We start from the raw sequence: 20,709 nt of genomic DNA, 5'->3' as shown, positions 1-20,709 counted from the left end.
CCCCACCTTACCGTGTGAAGGAAGAATAAATTCCCTGTAAACGGTAATAGTCTCTGTCATCCTTACCCGTACCTACAATCACATACCTTTTCTTTACTCCAAGGGGAGTTGAGTTGTAGCAGGGTGTTGCGTTCCCTCCTCCAAGAGGTGTACATAACACCAGACCACCCTCTAGAGAGCCCTGCAGTTGCGGATGGTGCAATTGCCGTCCCAGGTAGTGATACAGCCCGATAGAATGCTCTCAATGGTGCATCTGTAGAAGTTTGTGAGGGTCTTAGAGGCCAAGCTGAATTTCTTCAGCCTCCTGAGGTTGAAGAGGCGCTGTTGCACCTTCATCACCACACTGTCTGTGTGAATTGACCATTTCAGGATGTCAGTGATGTGCACGCCGAGGAACTTGAAGCTTTTAACCCTCTCCACTGCGGCCCGATTGATGTGGATGGGGGTGTGTTCTCTGCTGTCTCCTGAACTCTAAGATCAGCTCCTTCATTTTGTTGACGTTGAGGGAGAGGTTATTTACCTGGTAGCACTCTGCCAGGGCCCTCACCTCCTCCCTGTAGATTGTGTCGTGGTTGTTGGTAATCAGGCCTAACACTGTTATGTCGTCAGCAAACTTGATGACAGGAGGGGGCTGAGCACGCACTCTTGTGTGGCCCCCATGTTGAGGATCAGCATGGCGGAAGTGTTGTTGTCTACCTTCATCACCTGGGGTCGGCCTGTCAGGAAGTCCAGGACCCAGTTGCACAGAGCGGGGTCAAGACCCAGGGCCCCGAGCTTAGTGATGAGCTTGGAGGGCACTATGGTGTTGAAGGCTGAGCTGTAATTAATGAACAGCATTCTGTTCATCAAAGAAGGTGTTTAGGTTGTCCGTGAGCGAGGCGTTGGTGTCCGTGACGTGGCTGGCTTTCCCTTTATAATCTGTGATTCTCTGGAGTACCTGCCACATATGTCTTGCGGCCACTTTGTCCCTGTACTGTCATTTGATTGCCTTGTGGAGGGCATAGATGGTCTGTTTGTACACGTCCATGTTCCCAGTTACCTTGCCGTGTTTAAATGCGGTGGTTTGCGATTTCAATTTTGCGCGAATGCTGCCAACCATCAATGTTTTTTGGTTTGGATAAATTATAATCGTCACAGTGGTAACAACATCCTCTATGCACTTCCTGATGAACTCAGCCACTGAGCCAGTGTATACGTCAATACTATTCTCAGAGGCAACCCGTAACATTTCCCAGTCTGTGTGATCAAAACGATCTTGAAGCATAGATTCTGATTGGTCAGACCAACATTGAATAGTCTTTACATGGGTGCTTCCTGTTTATGTGTCTGCCTGTAGCCGTCCCGGAAGGGGGAGTAGCAATGGTCAAGAGTGCTCGATGAGCGAGGAGCTTTGGTTGCATTTTCCTCAGATTTCCTTTATTAAAGTCCCCAGCTACAATAAATGTTGCCTCAGGATATGCGCTTTCCAGTTTGCACATAGTCAAGTTTAGTTCCTGAAAGCTGTATCAGCTTGGGGCAGATATATCTCGGGAGGTAATGCGGTCGGCATTTGATGGTGAGAGTTTCCAGATCAGGGGAACTTGAGTTCCTGTCACACCCTGACCTTAGAGAGTATTTTTATTTCTCTATTTGGTTAGGTCTGGGTGTGATTTGGGTGGGCATTCTAGTTTTTCTATTTCTTTGTTGGCCGGGTATGGTTCCCAATCAGAGGCCGCTGTCTATCGTTGTCTCTGATTGGGGATCATACTTAGGCAGACTTTTTCCCACCTTTTAGTTGTGGGATCTTGTTTGTGTGTAGTTGCTTTCTGCACTGCATGTAGCTTTACATTCGTTTTTGTATTTTGTTGTTTTTTCGGTGTCATTTAATAAAAGTAAAATGTACGCTTACCACGCTGCACCTTAGTCCAATCCATCTCTAAACGATCGTGACAGTTCCTGTACGTTACCACAATCACACCACGAGTAGTTAATCATGAAACATACTTTACACCTCCACCTTTCTTTTTCCCGGAGAATTCTATCTTCCTGTCTGTGTGAAGGACGGAGAACCCGGATGGCTGAATGGACGGGGACAGTATATCCGGAGAGAGACATGATTTTCGTAAAACAGAGTATGTTACAGTCCCTGATGTCTCTCTGGAAAGAGATGCTCGCCCTGAGCTCGTCTATTTTATTGTCCAGGGACTGAACGTTAGCGAGTAATATACTTGGAAGCAGTGGATGATATTCACACCTCCTGAGTCTGACTAGGAGCCATGGCCGTGGGAAGATGTTTTGGGTTACTGGTGCTGTTGTCAATTTCTTTTTCTTTTCTTTTTTATTTATCAGGGGGTGCTGCAGCACCCCTAGCACCCTTACTTCCCGCAGCTATGCTAGGAGCCCACTCCTTATACCTCTTCTCCGGCGGTGGCGTCTTGGAGCAGCCCCCGGGATGACTGGAAATGCCTCAGGGAGTTGAAAGAAAGGATCCAATTTAGGGAAATCTAATTTCTGGTTGAAATGCTGATGAGTGATCGCCGATCTAATATCCAGAAGTTATTTTCGGCTCTAGGTAATAATGCAAGAAACGTTCTGAGCAAATAATGAAAGAAATAACATACACAAACAAATCAAATATGCAAAATTGGATAGGAGCTGGAAACAGGGCGACCATGTCTGTCGTCGACATCATATATAAGCTCCCAGTAATATTGGGTAAACCACCAATATTTCAGAATTACAGTGCCTTCTTCAGGGTAATATCATGAATGCTTTTTTAACCACATGGGAGCATCGATCGATGAGTCTTCTTTTAGCTGAACATGCAATTTGATTTATAGCACCTGCTCACAACCATTGCATGTTTCTATGCTGTAAATCTTAATATTGTGGGGTAGTAGAAGTGATGGTTGTGTTTGACATGGGGTATTGGGGGAGGGCATTTTAAGGCCATTCAGCAGGAGATGTGCCCCAGTACTGTCAAATCATATAAGCGTACAAATGCCACAATTAGGGCAGTGTGCGTGTGTCTGTGTGTGTGTGTGCCATTGGGGGAAGGGGTGCACAAGAAGGGTTGATTAGGGTTATCTCAATCACTGCATATTGTACAGAGCCTGAGCTTCATATCCCTTGAACAAATACAGCAGGCAAGCAACACAAGGTTACACATTTCTTTCATTCCTTTGTGTTTTGACCTTAATTCATGGAAACGGATCAAACTAAATATTTTATCAGTAGTCTGGAACCTCTGAAATGGGGGCAAGCTGCTCCGTTTCTACGAAGTGGTGAAAAAGAGGTCATTGTTTTCATCTAGGATGCTATATTTAAGATGTGATCTTATTTAGTGGTGAGGCAGATAAGACCGTATTTTAATTGTGAGTAGCAGCACTGAACGTTCATTGATGGAGTTGGAAGATAAAAAAAAGTGAGGAATATTGGATAGGAAAAGAAAGAGAGATTAAGAACGGGATAGAGGCGGACAGAGATGACCAGAATAAATGTGAGATGGAGCGAGGGAGAGTTGAACAAAAGGAGGGAGGAATAATGGAAAATACACTGAGGAATATGAGTCAGCATGGTGTAAGATGGGTATAATAATTTAGCACACATCCTCCCCTCCTCTTTAACCTCCTCTCCTCCTCCCCTTCTCCTCCTCTTCCTCCTTCCTCGATCCTCCTCCCCCCTCATTTTCCTTTCCTCCTCCTTCTTCCCCTCTGTTCCTCCTCTCCTCTTCCTCCCCCCTTTATTTTGGTGAATTGATGGGAGTATATCCCAGGCTGCTTGCAGTAATAAGAACTTATATGCATGACGTCCCACATATTGATTTACTGGGGACGGATGCACGCTTGTCACAGTCAATCTGTTGCACTTCCCATTTACTTCTGATAGATAGCTAAGCTACCGGAAAAAAATATGAATCGTTAGAAAACACAACCTGATATAATGTCACCGAGACCATTGGAAAGAGGCAGTATGTGCATAGTTGTATATTCCAACTATATAACTGTAAGTACAACTTTAAGAACAGACAGTTTCATTCTATGAAGCAAGACTTACAGCATACAGTGCCTTGCGAAATTATTCGGCCCCCTTGAACTTTGCGACCTTTTGCCACATTTCAGGCTTCAAACATAAAGGTATAAAACTGTATTTGTTTGTGAAGAATCAACAACAAGTGGGACACAATCATGAAGTGGAACGACATTTATTGGATAATTCAAACTTTTTTTAACAAATCAAAAACTGAAAAATTGGGCGTGCAAAATTATTCAGCCCCTTTACTTTCAGTGCAGCAAACTCTCTCCAGAAGTTCAGTGAGGATCTCTGAATGATCCAATGTTGACCTAAATGACTAATGATGATAAATACAATCCACCTGTGTGTAATCAAGTCTCCGTATAAATGCACCTGCACTGTGATAGTCTCAGAGGTCCGTTAAAAGCGCAGAGAGCATCATGAAGAACAAGGAACACACCAGGCAGGTCCGAGATACTGTTGTGAAGAAGTTTAAAGCCAGATTTGGATACAAAAAGATTTCCTAAGCTTTAAACATCCCAAGGAGCACTGTGCAAGCGATAATATTGAAATTGAAGGAGTATCAGACCACTGCAAATCTACCAAGACCTGGCCGTCCCTCTAAACTTTCAGCTCATACAAGGAGAAGACTGATCAGAGATGCAGCCAAGAGGCCCATGATCACTCTGGATGAACTGCAGAGATCTACAGCTGAGGTGGGAGACTCTGTCCATAGGACAACAAGCAGTCGTATATTGCACAAATCTGGCCTTTATGGAAGAGTGTCAAGAAGAAAGCCATTTCTTAAAGATATCCATAAAAAGTGTTGTTTAAAGTTTGCCACAAGCCACCTGGGAGACACACCAAACATGTGGAAGAAGGTGCTCTGGTCAGATGAAACCAAAATTGAACTTTTTGGCAACAATGCAAAACGTTATGTTTGGCGTAAAAGCAACACAGCTCATCACCCTGAACACCCTATCCCCACTGTCAAACATGGTGGTGGCAGCATCATGGTTTGGGCCTGCTTTTCTTCAGCAGGGACAGGGAAGATGGTTAAAATTGATGGGAAGATGGATGGAGCCAAATACAGGACCATTCTGGAAGAAAACCTGATGGAGTCTGCAAAAGACCTGAGGCTGGGACGGAGATTTGTCTTCCAACAAGACAATAATCCAAAACATAAAGCAAAATCTACAATGGAATGGTTCTAAAATAAACATATCCAGGTGTTAGAATGGCCAAGTCAAAGTCCAGACCTGAATCCAATCGAGAATCTGTGGAAAGAACTGAAAACTGCTGTTCACAAATGCTCTCCATCCAACCTCACTGAGCTCGAGCTGTTTTGCAAGGAGGAATGGGAAAAAATGTCAGTCTCTCGATGTGCAAAACTGATAGAGACATACCCCAAGCGACTTACAGCTGTAATCGCAAAAGGTGGCGCTACAAAGTATTAACTTAATGGGGCTGAATAATTTTGCACGCCCAATTTTTCAGTTTTTGATTTGTTAAAAAAGTTTGAAATATCCAATAAATGTTGTTCCACTTCATGATTGTGTCCCACTTGTTGTTGATTCTTCACAAAAAAATACTGTTTTATATCTTTATGTTTGAAGCCTGAAATGTGGCAAAAGGTCGCAAAGTTCAAGGGGGCCGAATACTTTCGCAAGGCACTGTACCTAAGACTGGAATTCCACCAGATCCAACATAGTAATATTTGGGGAATGTTTTGTCATTGCGCTATATTTTCTTATTCTGAAAGTGGAAGCATCAACTTGTGGGTCTAGTACTTGGCAGTAGTAATAATAATTATAGTTTTTTCCAGTAACAACACCATTCTGTGACTTTATTTGACCATGGGAAAACTGTGCAAATACCACAATGCAGGTTCAGTTAAATCGACCCCAAAGACTCAGTAAGTTTGTGTGTTTGTTTTCAGGCCTGTTAGGTTGCCAGCGTTTCAGCAGCCCATCTCAAAACTACAGCACACTACTACTGGAGGAGGACAATGGGGTGCTATACGTGGGGGCCAGGGGGGCTCTCTATGCCCTGGACACCACCAACATCTCCACTCCTGGCAACCTCACGGTGAGTGCCGGGATGCTAACTTGCTAATGTTTAGATCGGCAATTAAGTTGTATTGTATTTGTAACTGGTTAGCTGGTACAGCACATCATATCACATGACCGTTATGTTGCAATTTGCGAAACTAACCCTCTTTCACAAATCTTTTTCTCTTTCACAACTTTTAAACAGGACAGGCTAATAATAGCCTTAAGGAGATTCAGTAAATCCTATTGTACGTTCATTTTCTTCAGTGTAGGCATTGGATTAAATGCATGGGGCAAGTTTACTCACGGGCCAACAGAATAGATTAAAACACAATGTAGTTGATGGGAGTAACTGGAGTATTAAAATTGAGTATTCACTGGAATATTAAAGAGCAGCATTCACTGGTATTTAAATGTTGGCATGTTACACTGTCCATCCTCCCACTACCTATTTGGGTGACATGAGAGGTCATTCTTCTCCCCCTTACAGATTGACTGGGAAGCTTCGGCCGAGCAGATGAAGCAGTGTCTCAACAAAGGAAAAGACAATCAGGTACAACCCATTGCATGCAGCTCACACCGCTCAACTCTATCTATCTATCTATCTATCTATCTATCTGTCTATCTGTCTGTCTGTCTGTCTGTCTGTCTGTCTGTCTGTCTGTCTGTCTGTCTGTCTGTCTGTCTGTCTGTCTGTCTGTCTGTCTGTCTGTCTGTCTGTCTGTCTGTCTGTCTGTCTGTCTGTCTGTCTCCTTATTAAATGGTATAACAATGATGTGCTGTTGTTATTATAATGTAATAATGTAGTCCTCATACAGAAGGAGTCAAGTGAATGTGTTAGCCTGTGTCTTCTTGACTAGGTTGATGCTATATAGATGTATAACCATCCTGCGTTGTCTCTCCTACAGACAGAGTGTTACAATCACATCCGCGTCCTACAGAGGTACAATGAGACTCACCTGTACGTCTGTGGCACGCACGCCTTCAGGCCCCTCTGTGCTTACATAGTAAGACCTGTTCTTCCTGTTGCTGGAAACTTCCCTGTTTACATTCTGGCTTCCAACGTACTGCCCATCAGCATGCTGTGTTATCTGTTTTGTTATGGTGGTGGTGTGATTTATATTCCCGTAGTGTAGTTATTGACCCTCTCTCTTCTTCTTCTCTCTATCAGGATGTGGAGCGCTTCAGTTTCTCCTCTGGCTTCGAGGAGGGCAGGGACAGGTGTCCCTACGACCCAGCCAAGGGCTACACCAGCCTTCTTGTGGGTAAGAACCTTAATCTACTCCTTGGGGTTCACTATTTTGTCCTAACCAAGCAGTAAGAAGAAACCGAGAGACACTCTTCGATTTCCTGTTCTGTGTCCTCTCTCTCTGACCCCTCCATATCTCTCTCTGTGGTCTGTCAGACGGTGAGATGTTCTCAGCGACCCAGTATGAGTTCCGCAGCTCTCCGGACGTTCGTCGGAACTTCCCCTTCCCCACTCTGAGGACAGAGGAGGCCCCGACCAGGTGGCTGCTGGGTAAGGACAGATTATGGCCCATCCCTGGTCACATTTTGTGGCTTGATCCCTACGGTTATACAATTTTGGAATACCAAAACTGTCATTTTGATTCATAATACTACAGCTATACGGCACTAGGCAGACCTGAGGGTATTTTCAAATACACAGCCAAAAAACAACTACTTCAAATAGACATGGTTGTAAATACATGCAAATACTTTCCAATTTCCAAATACATTATGGCAATATTCAACTACTTGTGAAAATAATTCAAGAAACTTTGTCAAAATACACTATATATACAAAAGTATGTGGACACCCCTTCAAATCAGCGGATTTGGCTATTTCAGCCACACCCGTTGCTGACAGGTGTATAAAATAGAGCAAACAGCCATGCAATCTCCAAAGACAAACATATTACTAGAATGGCCTTACTGAAGAGCTCAGTGACTTTCAACATGGCACCATCATAGGATGCCACATTTCCAACAAGTCAGTGTGTCAAATTTCTGCCCTGCTAGAGCTGCCCCGGTCAACTGTAAGTGCTGTTATTGTGAAGTGGAAACATCTAAGAGCAACAACTGCTCAGCCGCAAAGTGGTAGGCCACACAAGCTCACAGAACGGAACCGCCGAGTGTTGAAGCGCGTAAAAATCGTATGTCCTCGGTTGGCAGTCCGACAGACGAATCAGAGTTTGGCAAATACCAGGAGTACGCTACCTGCCGATATGCTTAATCCCAACTGTAACGTTTGGTGGTGGAGGAATAATGGTCTGGTGTTGTTTTTCATGGTTCGGGCTAGGCCTCTTAGTTACAGTGAAGGGAAATCTTAATGATACAGGATGATGCATTTCCCCGGTGCACGAAGCAAGGTCCATACAGTAAGGGTTTGTCGAGATCGGTGTGGAAGAACTTGACTGGCCTCAACTCCATCGAACACCTATGGGATGAATTGGAAAGCCGACTGTGAGCCAGGCCTACTCACCCAACATCACCAATGCTCTTGTGGTTGAATGGAAGAAAATCCCCTTCAGCAATGTTCCAACATCTAGTGGAAAGCCTTCGCAGAAGAGTGAAGGCTGTTATAGCAGCAAAAGGGGGGGACCAACTCCATATTACTGCCCATGGTTTTGGAATGAGATGTGCGACAAGCAGGGATCCACATACTTTTGGTCATGTAGTGGAATTGTTTCTAAATGTATTTAAAAGTAATTCAAATACAGTAAATAGTATTTGAAACCAGGTCTGGTGTGAAGTACTGGTCGATAACATAGGTAATTTAATATCCACTCCTTCATAATACAAGATCTTCCTTCACTTTAGCATTCTTGAATTGATATACTGTGGTCATCCTTGCTTTCAGCCTACATTATCTCTATAGGAGTTGGTGGCATGGTAGCAGGTTGTCAATAACATGAATCTATCCTTATGTGCTTTGTCCGAAGTTGGACAGAATATGCACAGAATAATGGTGTGTTGCTATTGTATGAGCAGAGGCGGACTTTGTGGGCTCGGCGCTGCTGAAGGAGAGTGTCAACAGCTCGCTCGGCGACGACGACAAGATCTACTTCTTCTTCACGGAGAGGAGCCAGGAGCAGATGGCCTACCCCAGCCAGACCAGGGTGGCACGGGTTGCCCGCGTCTGCAAGGTAGGCCTGGAGGGGGACAGGTGTTATGTAATTTGGAGTTGCCCTAATTTGGGGTTGCCCTAATTTGGGGTTGCCCTAGAGGACGAGCTCAATGGCTGGAATGGAATGAATAGATCAAACACAAGGAAACCAGCCATTACTATGAGCCCATCCTCCAATTACGCCCTCTACCAGCTTCCCTTCTCACTAAAACTCCAGGCCAAACCTGGAGGGTTGGCAACCTTATATTGGATTAATTTACTGTACTTCTTGTTTTCAGTTCTGAGGAGAGGAGTAGCGAGTTTTTCATTCACTTTGTGCTCTCACCCACTGAGTGAACTTCAGGTTGATTATTGTTCTCCTCACATCTTGGCTGCTTTCTGAAGGGCTTCACAGTTGCCAGGCAGGGTAGAAGCCCACCCAACCCCCGCTGCAATGGTAGACTCTCTTTCTCTCCCCACTTTCTCTCTCTCTCCTCTCCCCTCTCGCTCCCTCCCCCCACTCTCTCCCTCCTACCTAATTTTACTGGAGATCAGCGTCTCTCTGTCAGACACTGTGCCCAGAAACCACTCCTGGAGATACAGAAAATGGTTGTTTCACCCCTCCTCCTTTCTCTTTGGCTGTGCCTTGTGTAACTGTAATCTTCATGCTTGCAGTCTCCCTATTTCAAAAATGCAGCTTTCTGGGAATGGGGTTAATGGGGGGGGGGGGACTCGGCACAGTGGCAGTCACCCATGATAATGACAGTTGCAGCGGCGACAGATCCCCAGACACAGAACTCCCATTAGTCGCTAGCCAGAGACAACTGTAGGCGTGCCACTGGTCGGTCTGCTTCTCAGCCAATCCCCAACCTTCTTTTCATCGGCAACCCACATATGTGGTGTGCAATCTATTGCACAGCCACCCAGATGCCAGATGTGGCATCCATGCTTGAGGCGGGCCTACTTGGCTATCAGCCTATATAGCTCTCAGCCATAGCCCCTGCATGGCTTCTACCCCTTGTTTTAGACCAGTGCCAAGCACTAACACACCTGAACCAAGGGCTTGGTTAGTTAATAGGTTGATCAGGTGTGCTACTGTTGGGCTAGAATGAAAATGTGCACCACTTGGCACTGGTCCACTTCCTCCAATTTATTTTTACACAGGCATATCCTCAGGGTGCTGTGCTGGGGTCCTTGTGTCTGTTAACAGAGATTATGAAGTGACAACATGATTAGCCACAGAGCGTGTGCATTACAATTCACCTGACAGGCTGTCGTTAACATCACCACAACCAACATCATCACAACCAAAACATCTTTAGTCTTCTATACCGGCTACTTGTGCCTACTTTTGGATGGCGGCCATCTTGTCTCTCTGCCCAGAGCTGGTTGCCAGCTCTCACCAGGGGTCTAATTCACTAGGGAGAAGATTAACCTTCAGTGCGGGTGTATTTCTCTGCTTAATCTTCTCTTTTTTTTTGCATTGAGAACAATGCTATTGTTCTCGATGGATCAGCCCTTTTTATGTATGAGTAATGTGTGCTGTTTTGTGTTTGTTTTGGTTACTTTGTTAACTGTGACTACAGTGTTTTGCGGCGGATACAGTACTGAGGCTGGGTAGAGAGATGATAGAGGTCTATGAAAGACGGAAATGAAGAGCGATGGGTGTATTAAAACCCCGCCACACAAAGAGGCGAGAAGTCTCTGCACTAAATGAGGTGTGCTAAATCACTCTATTCAGGCTTCTTCTCCTCCCAGCACCTCCTCGGCTGCTGCTGCCCGAAATTCAATTGGAGTAAATGTGTTCAAGTAGGCACACTGTGAGCCTCAACTGAACACTCTCATTCAATGGTGCTCAGTACTGCTTCTAGTGTGTGCAGTGGGGTTGTGAGTAAGTGTGTGTGTATACAGTATGTGGATGAGTTTGTGGTATGTGTACGTATGATCATGAGTAAACCTGTGTGTGTGTCTTACTGTATGAGTGTGTATCTGTGTGTGTGTGTGTGTGTGTGTGTGTGTTACTGTACGAGTGTGTATCTGTGTGTGTGTGTATGTGTTACTGTATGAGTGTGTATCTGTGTATGCGTGTGTGTGTTACCTTATGAGTGTATATCTGTGTGTGTGACTGATGTTCGGTCCATCTCTCCCCCCCCCCCCCCCCCCCTTCCAGGGTGACTGGGGTGGCCAGAGGACCTTGCAGAGGAAGTGGACGTCCTTCCTGAAGGCTAGACTGGTGTGCTCCGTTCCTGACTACGAGCTCCACCTGAATGTGCTGCGTAGCGTCTTCGTACTGCAGGGCCCAGACGTACACAGCACCGTCTTCTACGGGATCTTTGGCCTGGAATGGTAAGAGAATGGAGCAATGGTATTTGTTGTCTACCATACCGCTAATGGATAATTGTCAACTGGCTTTATACTGTTGTGTAGTCATGCACTCATCACTTTGTATTCAGAGATTTGTAATCTGTTGACAGTGTAAGTAGATAGTAGTTTGTTGTGGTTATCAGATGGGAGATTGTAAGCTGATAGTGAATGATGGGGAGTGAGAGAGGCTGACATTGGGGCTGCAGGCTGAAGTAGGAGCATATCAATGACCCTGTCAGGCGAAGATAGGGTAGCAGGCAGCAGTGTTTTGTGTGTGTGTGTGTGTGTGTGTGTGTGTGCGTGTGTGCGCGTGTGTGTGTGCGTATGCATAATCATGCTGCATCAAACAGTCACCACGGTTCTGAGAATCAGATGGTGTAAAAACAGACAAATATAGAATTCTCTCTCTCTCTCTCTCCCTTTCTCCATCCCCCATTTATGGCACGCTAAAGTGCACCTTTGTGAGTTACACCCATCACCATGTGTGTGACCTGAGTGAGTAAACGTGAGTAGGCCCTTGGGCAACACTGTATTACTCTGGGCAGACACCAGAAGAAGTCCTGGGTTGGCTGTGCGGGCTAAGGAGGACACACAATAGGCTTTACAGTGACTCACACAGGCTAATCCTACCTGCAAGCTAGGAGCATTTGGCAGTTATTTAACCTGGTTCCTATCTACTAGCACATACACAGGACAAAACTACTCTTTCTCTCCTAGGTACTCCCCAACAGAGCCATGTCATGTGGCTTAGAGTGTGTGTTCCAAATGACACCTTACCTTGACCAGACTATTTGGTACTGTAGGAAATCGGGTATCGTTTTAGATGCGGTCATCCAGCCAGTCTTTCACCCAAGCGTGTAGTCCCAGGTAGTCCCCGTGTAGTCCCAGGTAGTTCCCGTGTAGTCCCAGGTAGTCCCTGTGTAGTCCCAGGTAGTCTCAGGTAGTAAGACTTATGCCAACACAGTTGAGAGTACATGACTCAACTGCACATTGAATACGAATAAACTACAAGCTTAGTGCTGATATACAGTAAGACAAGAGCTTACCCGTCAATGACGTGGTGCCAACTCCCCATATCCCTGTTGAAGACAAAGGGAAGAAGCGAACAAGGAAAAGATGACTGTTACCCAAAACCAAACCCCCACTTTCCTCCCCACCAGTGGTGGAAAAAAATACTCCGTTGTCAAACTTGAGTGTGACTTTACATCCCTGCTTCCATCCCTGCTTCCCACTCACTACAGCTTTCAGTGAATTATCTACTAAAACCTGACCAAGTCTATTGACATTTTCTCTCTCGGTGAGTGGATCACTGATGTGTTTGAAATTCGTTTTGGGTGGCCGGTGGCAGTTACTTTCCAAGAACAAGCTTCAATGTTTTATAAAACGTTGAATTATTATTCTCTGACTTTTCTTCTGTGTCTTGGGGCATTTTTTTTTCTCTCAGGAAAAATGTCAAGGTGTCTGCAGTGTGCCAGTACTCCTTCACAGATATTCAGAGGGCCTTCGAGGGGCCTTACATGGAGGTGCAGGATTCCAAATGGAGGGAATATAGAGGGAAGGTTCCAGTACCAAGACCTGGCTCGGTAAGTCTCTAGGAATACCCCTCAATCACCTCTTCCTCCCTCTCTTCCTCCCTCTCTTCCTCCCTTTTCCCCCATTTCTTACCACCTTGGATCAGTCTCAATACTCTCGACACAGTGTCCTCCTTTCCTCGTCTTCTTTCCTTCATCTGAAAAGACTGAATAAGTGAAAGCAGTACTTAGACTTGGCTGTCACCTGACTAGTTCTTTAATATGCGGGTGTAGAAGAGGATGCCACTTAATGCTGTTGAGGTGAGCCCTTGTCTATTTCTGTCTCACTCACTCTCTCCTGATCTGTATTGACTGCTCTCTCTTTCCCTCTCCTGCCTCTCTCTCTCTCTCACTGCCTTCCCTTCCTCCAGTGTATCACAAACATACACCGGTCCCAGGGCATCAACTCGTCCCGTGACCTCCCAGACAACGTGTTGACCTTTGCGAGGCGCCACCCCCTGATGTCTACACAGGTCCACCCCATAGGAGGGCGCCCCCTACTATTCAAGAGAAGTGTCAATTACATCAAGATGGCCGTGCACCGGGTGGCAGCTCTGGACAGACACGTCTACACCGTGCTCTTCTTGGGAACTGGTGAGTCTGGCTAGATGTGTAATGCAGAATACATATTTTTTTCTTGAATGAATGTTACATGAATGTTATATGAGAGTTATATCAGTGTCATATCACATGAATGTTATTTGAACGTTGTATAAACGTTGGATGAACATGTATGTCTGTGTTTTTCCCTGCAGATGAGGGCTGGCTGCACAGGGCTGTGGAGGTCGGAGGTCAAATGCACATCATAGAGGAGCTGCAGCTTTTTGAGAACCCTCAGCCTGTAGACAGCATGGTCATCTCCCAGACACAGGTACTATACGTTGCTCATACATGCTAATGACACGTTTTAAAGCATTGTGCCTGCCGTTTATAAGTAAATTGTTACCAAATAGTGTAACATGAGCTCTCGTCCAACAGGGAAGTATCTATGTGGGCTCCAACTCTGCAGTGCTCCAGGTCCCCTTGTCCTCCTGCCAGCGCTACACGTCCTGTTTCGACTGTGTGTTTGCCCGGGACCCTTACTGTGGCTGGGACGGGGCGCTGTGTGTGGAAATATCCTCACGCACAAACAGGTGAGGGCAGGCACACGCACGCACCCGTACGTACACACACACACACACACACACTAGTGGGACACCAGTGAGTGAGGCTGGGGACTGTTTTGTGTCTGGAATCATTTACTCTGCATGAGTGAGCGTCAGACATTTGAATCTTCATTACTGCTGCAGACGTATCAGACTGTTCGGTGGTTTTCCTGTGGATTCGCTGATGGGCTTTGAGCACCGCGTTCGTTTGAGAGACTTTCATTCCAATTAAAAGAAACCTGGCAGATCAACTGCTATCATATTCTAAAATGCTCTGCTTACAATTTTTGTCGTTGCTTACTTTCTTTTGTTGACTTTAACTGAACACACCGTGAGGTACCTGTATAAAATGGGTGGATTGTTTGATTACTTAAATACACAACCCAACATCCTATTTTATGTGTACTTCAATGAGTAATATGTAATGACTCCTGTTCAATTGTCCTACCGTTTCTGGGTTCCTACTTTGTCTGCGTGTACAGCATGTGTGGGTGCCCACTACCCTGGAAGCATAAATGAGTACTAACATTCTTCTGGCTCCTATTCAGCTCCAATCTAACCCAGGATATACAGAAAGGCAACAGAGGCTGTGACAACAGCACAGGAGCTGGTATGTACTGAGTACACACACACCATACACTCACACACCACGCGTGTGCGAATCGCTCTCAAACACATGCATCATACATTCACACACACACACACACAAGTTCTATTTTAAGGGATATCACAGCATTAATATATTCCGACATGTGGCTCTTTTGCCCGCAAACCCAAACCATTTAAAGGCCATTAAGGGATTTCATGAGGTGTGCAGCGCTTTTACTACTCCCCTGGGCAGCTCCACTCACTTTAATCAGTTCCTCTTACATTAAATTAGAGGTCAGATGATCGAGCTGTCTGCATTGCGGGGTTCTGTCCGCTTTCAGAAGCTTACTACGAATAAAGATGAGAAGTGACGCTGAAAGGTTAATATGTCCTGCTAGCTCTGCTTTGATAATATGACCTGCCATCTCTTTACATCCGTTTCTGTTTTCATCTCTCTCTCTCTCTCTCTCTCTCACTCTCTCACTCACTCAGTAGTCCACCGCAGGCGTACAGTGATGGCTGGGGACGACATCCTCCTCCAGTGCGAGCTGCGCTCCAACCTGGCCACGCCCCACTGGACCCTGGATGGTCACGAGCTCCAGGGCTATGACCTCGACTCGGGCCACCGCGTGGGCACCGATGGCCTGCTCCTCATAGGCGCCCGGGCCGAACAGAGTGGAGACTACCACTGCTACGCCGTGGAAAACGACGTGTGGGTGCCAGTGAGGCTGTACACGGTGAAGGTGCACCCTGACCTGCCCTTCCCTGTGGGGCCAACAGTCACGACGAACACTTTATCAACCACCGCCACTACCGCCCCACCAAGCACTTTTCTTACCCCCAGCACCCCCACCGAGCAGCCCCTGCCCTCCCCACCTGCTCCCCTCCCCTTTGGACCAGAGTTCCAGACCTACAGGCACATGGAGGCCATGTATATCTCCCTGGTGGCTGTGCTGGGCGGGCTGTGCCTGGTGCTGACCATAGTGTTGCTCTACGTCAGCTTCTGCAAACGAGGGCCCTACCAGGGCCGCAAGTACTCCCAGGTGGGGCTGCCCGAGTCAGGGGCCGCAGCCGAGAGGAAGAAGAGCTCCCATTCTCATCTGGAGCTCAAGACCATGTCCATCCACTGCAACGGCAGGCAGGACAGCAAGCGCGGACGCCGCTCCCTGTCGGCTTCTAACGTGGACGACGTGGGCGACAGCTTCCTTCAGATTGTGCCTGGGGGAGGGTCTCCGGGAAAGTCGCCGCCCCCTCCCGCCCCGCCTCTCCCAATGCCGCCGCCCCTGCCTTCCTCGGCGTACGCATCGTCAGAGTACGCCAACGGGATGTCGGCCACGTTACCCAGTGTCCTTCGCAAGATGAACGGCAACAGTTACGTGCTGCTGAGGCAGACGGCAGACCCCGAGGGGAGCACGTCTCCCCTCTACCACTCGTTCACCGAAGAGCTCAACCGCATCCTAGAGAAGAGGAAGCACACACAAATGGACCCCCAGCTGCCAGACGAGAGCTCTGTCTAGCCCCCCCCCCCTCACTTTCCCATTGATCTGTTTTATTGGTTTAACCCAACTACCCCAGAGTGCCCCCAAGAGGCAGGGAGGTCGAACTTTTGTATTATACTGCTGCTCTTTACCCAGTGTCAAAGCAACTTGTGGGAGTATCCATCCCTAAAACTCAATGTGCAGCTTCCTGTGACTCGAGACAAGTGGCCCACGTTCCCTCCTGAACACTGGAGTAAAGAAGACTCTCTGACTTTGACCAAACTGGAGCAGTCATTGATGTAGTCATGGTAACCATTTTGGACACACATTCTACTATTACATGGACCCTTTGATTGACTTTCAAGGACCTAAGGTCACATACATGATACATACACAAGTTAGTTACAATCCTACCTCAGATCCTTACCCTATTGGGGAAGTAGGGTCAGTGATGGTCTGGTCAGCAGGCACACTGACAGCGAGTGCTGTGGTGTATCGTCGGACACGGGACGATGAGAGCCCAGGTCATATGACCAACGACCATGGAGTGAGATGGTGATGCACGTAAGACTGTGAGGAACTACCAAATCCGGTATGAACATTATAGACCATCGTCTAAACTATTGAGTTCGGAGAACAATGGGTACGGTAGTTTAGTGCCATACACGTCTAAGATGGCTCTTATTGACCCAGGCCTACAGAACTTCATATGAGCGCAAATATGGTTGGACAAATAATACATTGCAGTCATAACTTAATACCACACACTTATCTTCATTTTCTTTTGTGCTTTATGTAAATAGCAATAGTATCGCTGTGGCAGCCATCAGTAGCAACAATGCCAGTTGAAATGGTTGCGCCGAAACCAAATTGAAATGGAACTTTTTAGCATCTTTGTGTTGTTAGCGTCGGATTGTGTCAAAGGGGGAAAACAGCAGAATGGATAGACGGCAGGTTTTATCTCAACTTGGCGGGGATGAAGACTATCATTAAAGAATGAAGACAATCGTTAATGACTGATCTCTGGTCAGATTGATCAGAGAAACTGAGTGATGATAATGATGATGATGATGATGGATCTGATTGCCAGAGATGTGTGAGCCCAACAGGAGACCAGAAGGCAAAGGTAAGACTGAGAGAAAGCTGTGCCCTGCACATGTTGTTGAAATACTTCTCAAATTACTATGAACATGCACATTGTCACTGTCATTTCAACCTTTTTTTGAAAGTCAAAGTCCACCACCACCAAACATCAGCTTTCATGTTCCTCTCCATGAAAGAGGAAGGCGATTGCGGCAGACATATTGATGTACACAGTTTAGAAGATGTTGTAGCGGGTGCAGTGAAATGCTTGTGTTACTAGCTCCTAACGGTGCAGTACAAATATCAAACAATTAAAAACTAGAAACGAATGTCAGAACGAATCCAGATAACAATCCCAAATAACACTGTATCGGTAATCCAAATGCAATCTATTCGTAGATACGGAGCTTTCAGAAACTATTCATACCCCTTGACTTATTCCACATTTTTGTGGTACTGCCTGAATTCAAAATGTAAATTTAAATATATTTTTTTCTCACCAATCTACACACAATACCCCATAATGACAAAGTGAAAACATGTTATTACAAATTTTTACAAATGTATTGAAAATTAAATACAGAAATAGTTTATTTCCATAAGAATTCACACCCTGAGTCAATACATGTTAGAATCACCTTTGGCAGTGATTACAACCGAGTCTTTCTGGGTAAGTCTCTAAGAGCTTAGCACACCTGGATTGTACAATATTTGTCCATTATTCTTTTTACAATTCTTCAAGCTCTGTCAAATTGGTTGTTGATCATTGATAGACAGCCATAGATTATGAAGCCGATTTAAGTCAAAACTGTAACTAGGCCAATCAAGAATATTCAATCTCATTTTAGTAAGCAACTCCTGTGTATATTTGGCCTTGTGTTTTAGGTTATTGTCCTGCTGAAAGGTGCATTTGTCTCCCAGTGTCTGTTGGAAAGCAGACTGAACCAGGTTTTCCTCTAGGATTTTTCCTGCGGTTAGCTTTATTCCATTTATTTTTATTCAAAAAAACTCCCTAGTCCTTGCCAATGGCAAGAATACTCATAACATGATGCAGCCACCACCATGCTTGAAAATATGAAGAGTGGTACTCAGTGATGTGTTGTGTTGTGTTGGATTTGCCCCAAACATAACGCTTTATATTCAGGACATAAAGTGAATTTCTTTGCCACATTTTTTCCAGTTTTACTTTAGTGCCTTGTTGCAAACAGGATACATGTTTTGGAATATTTTTATTCTGTACAGGCTTCCTTCTTTTCACACTGTCATTTAGGTTAATATTATGGAGTACCTACAAAGTTGATCCATTTTCAGTTTTCTCCTATCAGAGCCATAAACTCTGTAACTGTTTTAAAGTAACCATTGAAATTCACTGCCTGACTGAGGGACCTTACAGATAATTGTATGTGTGGGGTACATCAATGAGGTAGTCATTAAAAAATCATGTTAAACACTATTATTGCACACCGAATGAGTCCATGGAACTTATGTGACTTGTTAATCACATTTTTACTCCTGAAGTCATTTAGGCTTGCCATAACAAAGGGGTTGAATACTTATTGACTCAAGACATTTCAGCTTTTCATTTTTTATTCATTTGTAAAAATGTCTAAAAACATAATTACACTTTGACATTATGGGGTATTGTGTGTAGGCCAGTGACACAACATCTAAATGTAATCCAATTTAAATTCAGGCTGTAGCACATCAAAATGTGGAAAAAGTCAAGGAGTGTGAATACTTTCTGAAGGCTCTGTACACCAAAAAGATCTACTAAGAATGATATATACAGTAGTAGATGTATTAAAATAAGTTACGTAAAATAATACAGTATATGGATACACAGTGTGAAAAACAGTATAAAAGAAACAGTCCAGTCCAGATTCCATCCCAGTTTGATGTTGCTGCTATGTGTCCTTTGCTGTCCCAAGCTGGTGGCCACATGCCAGATGAGCTATAGGACCTTCGCACAAAAAAAGACCTGCGTCATTGTTACTTAACCTGCAACGCTCTCTCAATGTTTACGTGACATCAGTGTCAACGCAAAAACAACGTATGCCGCTAGCGACGACCTACTCCACTGCTTCATTTCCTTGAGTCCACTCTGACCAAAGCAAGTAGTGGTTGTGTCTGAAATGGCATCCTTCTCTATAAAGTGCACTACGTTTAGTGCACTATAGGGAATATATAAGGCTCTGGCCAAAAGTAGTGCGCTACATAGGGAATATGGTGCCGTATGGTGGAATATGCATCCAGCATAGGAACAAGATCACAAACAGCCAGTCAGTCGGTACTCTCTAAACATGTCAAGGCTTGCCGTGATAAATAAAGGCCTTTCCTCATCACAGTGAAGTGCAATCAGCTCTTGCCCGGCTGCTCCCTGGTGGCTCGCAGCACAGCGCGCCGGTTTGTGTATCTGTTACTGCATTGCTGACGGTAACAGCGGTGCTTGGCATCGCTCATGGGCTGGACTCCATAGAGACACCAAGTGAAGGCTTGTTGTCCTTTTTTGTGTGGATTCTATCGAAGGCGGCCGAGCGGCACAGGGAAACCTTTGACCTGTGTGTCCTGGGCATTGATGAAGTGAGCTGATAGAGTAGGAGAGGGAGGGTGTGTGCATATGTGCGTGTCTGTATTTGTGTGTGGGAGGGGGGCTGTCAGGAACTGCTTTGCACCCCAAGAGGTTTCCTGCTCCTCCTCCTAACCCTCTCTCCCCCTACCTTTACTCCCTCCCTCTCTTTCGTTATATCCTCCCTTTTCCATTCCCTGGCCTCTCCACGTTACAGTATCATCATCCCCTCCTGCCCTCCTTTTCTCTCACCCCCCCTCTCCCCTAGAGCAGGGTTTCCCACACTTGGTCCTGGGTTCCCACTTTGGGTGCACGTTTTTGGTTTTTGACCAGCATAACCAACTCATCATCAAGCTTTGATTATTTTAATCAGCTGCGTAGCGCTCAGGCAAAAAACAAAACGTGCACCCGGGGGGTGGGGGGGGACTGCGTTTGGGACACCCTGCTCTAGAGGACTCTGCTGAGTTCACAAACCTCCATGATAGCACCCCAATCAATTAAGCCTGGCCTATAAACAGTGCCTGTGACCTTGTCTTTGGAAAGGGGCTACTGCAGTGTTCCTAAATCCTGTTCCCTGTGCCTGGAAGGACCCACCGGGTGTGCATTCTTTGTTCTCGCCCAGCACTAATGAAAACACCCTATTCAACTAATCAAGGGCTTGGCAGTGATTTATGTTGAATCGGGTGTTTTAGTGCTGGGCTATAACAAAAACGGCACATCTCCCATTGGTCATTATAATAGCCGAGCAGAACCTGGTTGTT

General features: G+C 45.7%; 1 protein-coding gene across 2 annotated transcripts in view; it reads left to right on the top strand.

Moving 5' to 3' along the window:
• LOC139368103 (sema domain, immunoglobulin domain (Ig), transmembrane domain (TM) and short cytoplasmic domain, (semaphorin) 4Gb) overlaps positions 1 to 20,709 on the top strand; it is a 36,952-nt gene that overhangs the window by 13,316 nt on the left and 2,927 nt on the right. For both annotated transcript variants that reach the window (XM_071106674.1, XM_071106675.1), the window contains 13 exons: positions 5,933 to 6,081; positions 6,535 to 6,597; positions 6,953 to 7,051; positions 7,216 to 7,309; positions 7,450 to 7,563; positions 9,039 to 9,193; positions 11,324 to 11,499; positions 12,962 to 13,100; positions 13,460 to 13,682; positions 13,844 to 13,959; positions 14,067 to 14,221; positions 14,782 to 14,843; positions 15,314 to 17,425. In XM_071106674.1, the coding sequence (XP_070962775.1) occupies positions 5,933 to 6,081; positions 6,535 to 6,597; positions 6,953 to 7,051; positions 7,216 to 7,309; positions 7,450 to 7,563; positions 9,039 to 9,193; positions 11,324 to 11,499; positions 12,962 to 13,100; positions 13,460 to 13,682; positions 13,844 to 13,959; positions 14,067 to 14,221; positions 14,782 to 14,843; positions 15,314 to 16,338 (2,570 nt within the window). In that variant the 3' untranslated portion in view covers positions 16,339 to 17,425. The remainder of the gene's footprint in view (positions 1 to 5,932; positions 6,082 to 6,534; positions 6,598 to 6,952; positions 7,052 to 7,215; positions 7,310 to 7,449; positions 7,564 to 9,038; positions 9,194 to 11,323; positions 11,500 to 12,961; positions 13,101 to 13,459; positions 13,683 to 13,843; positions 13,960 to 14,066; positions 14,222 to 14,781; positions 14,844 to 15,313; positions 17,426 to 20,709) is intronic.

Source organism: Oncorhynchus clarkii, chromosome 16 (genome assembly GCF_045791955.1).
Source record: "Oncorhynchus clarkii lewisi isolate Uvic-CL-2024 chromosome 16, UVic_Ocla_1.0, whole genome shotgun sequence".
Taxonomy (NCBI): Eukaryota; Metazoa; Chordata; class Actinopteri; order Salmoniformes; family Salmonidae; genus Oncorhynchus; species Oncorhynchus clarkii.
Note: the sequence above shows the minus strand (reverse complement) of the source record. Positions and strands in the feature narration are given on the sequence as shown.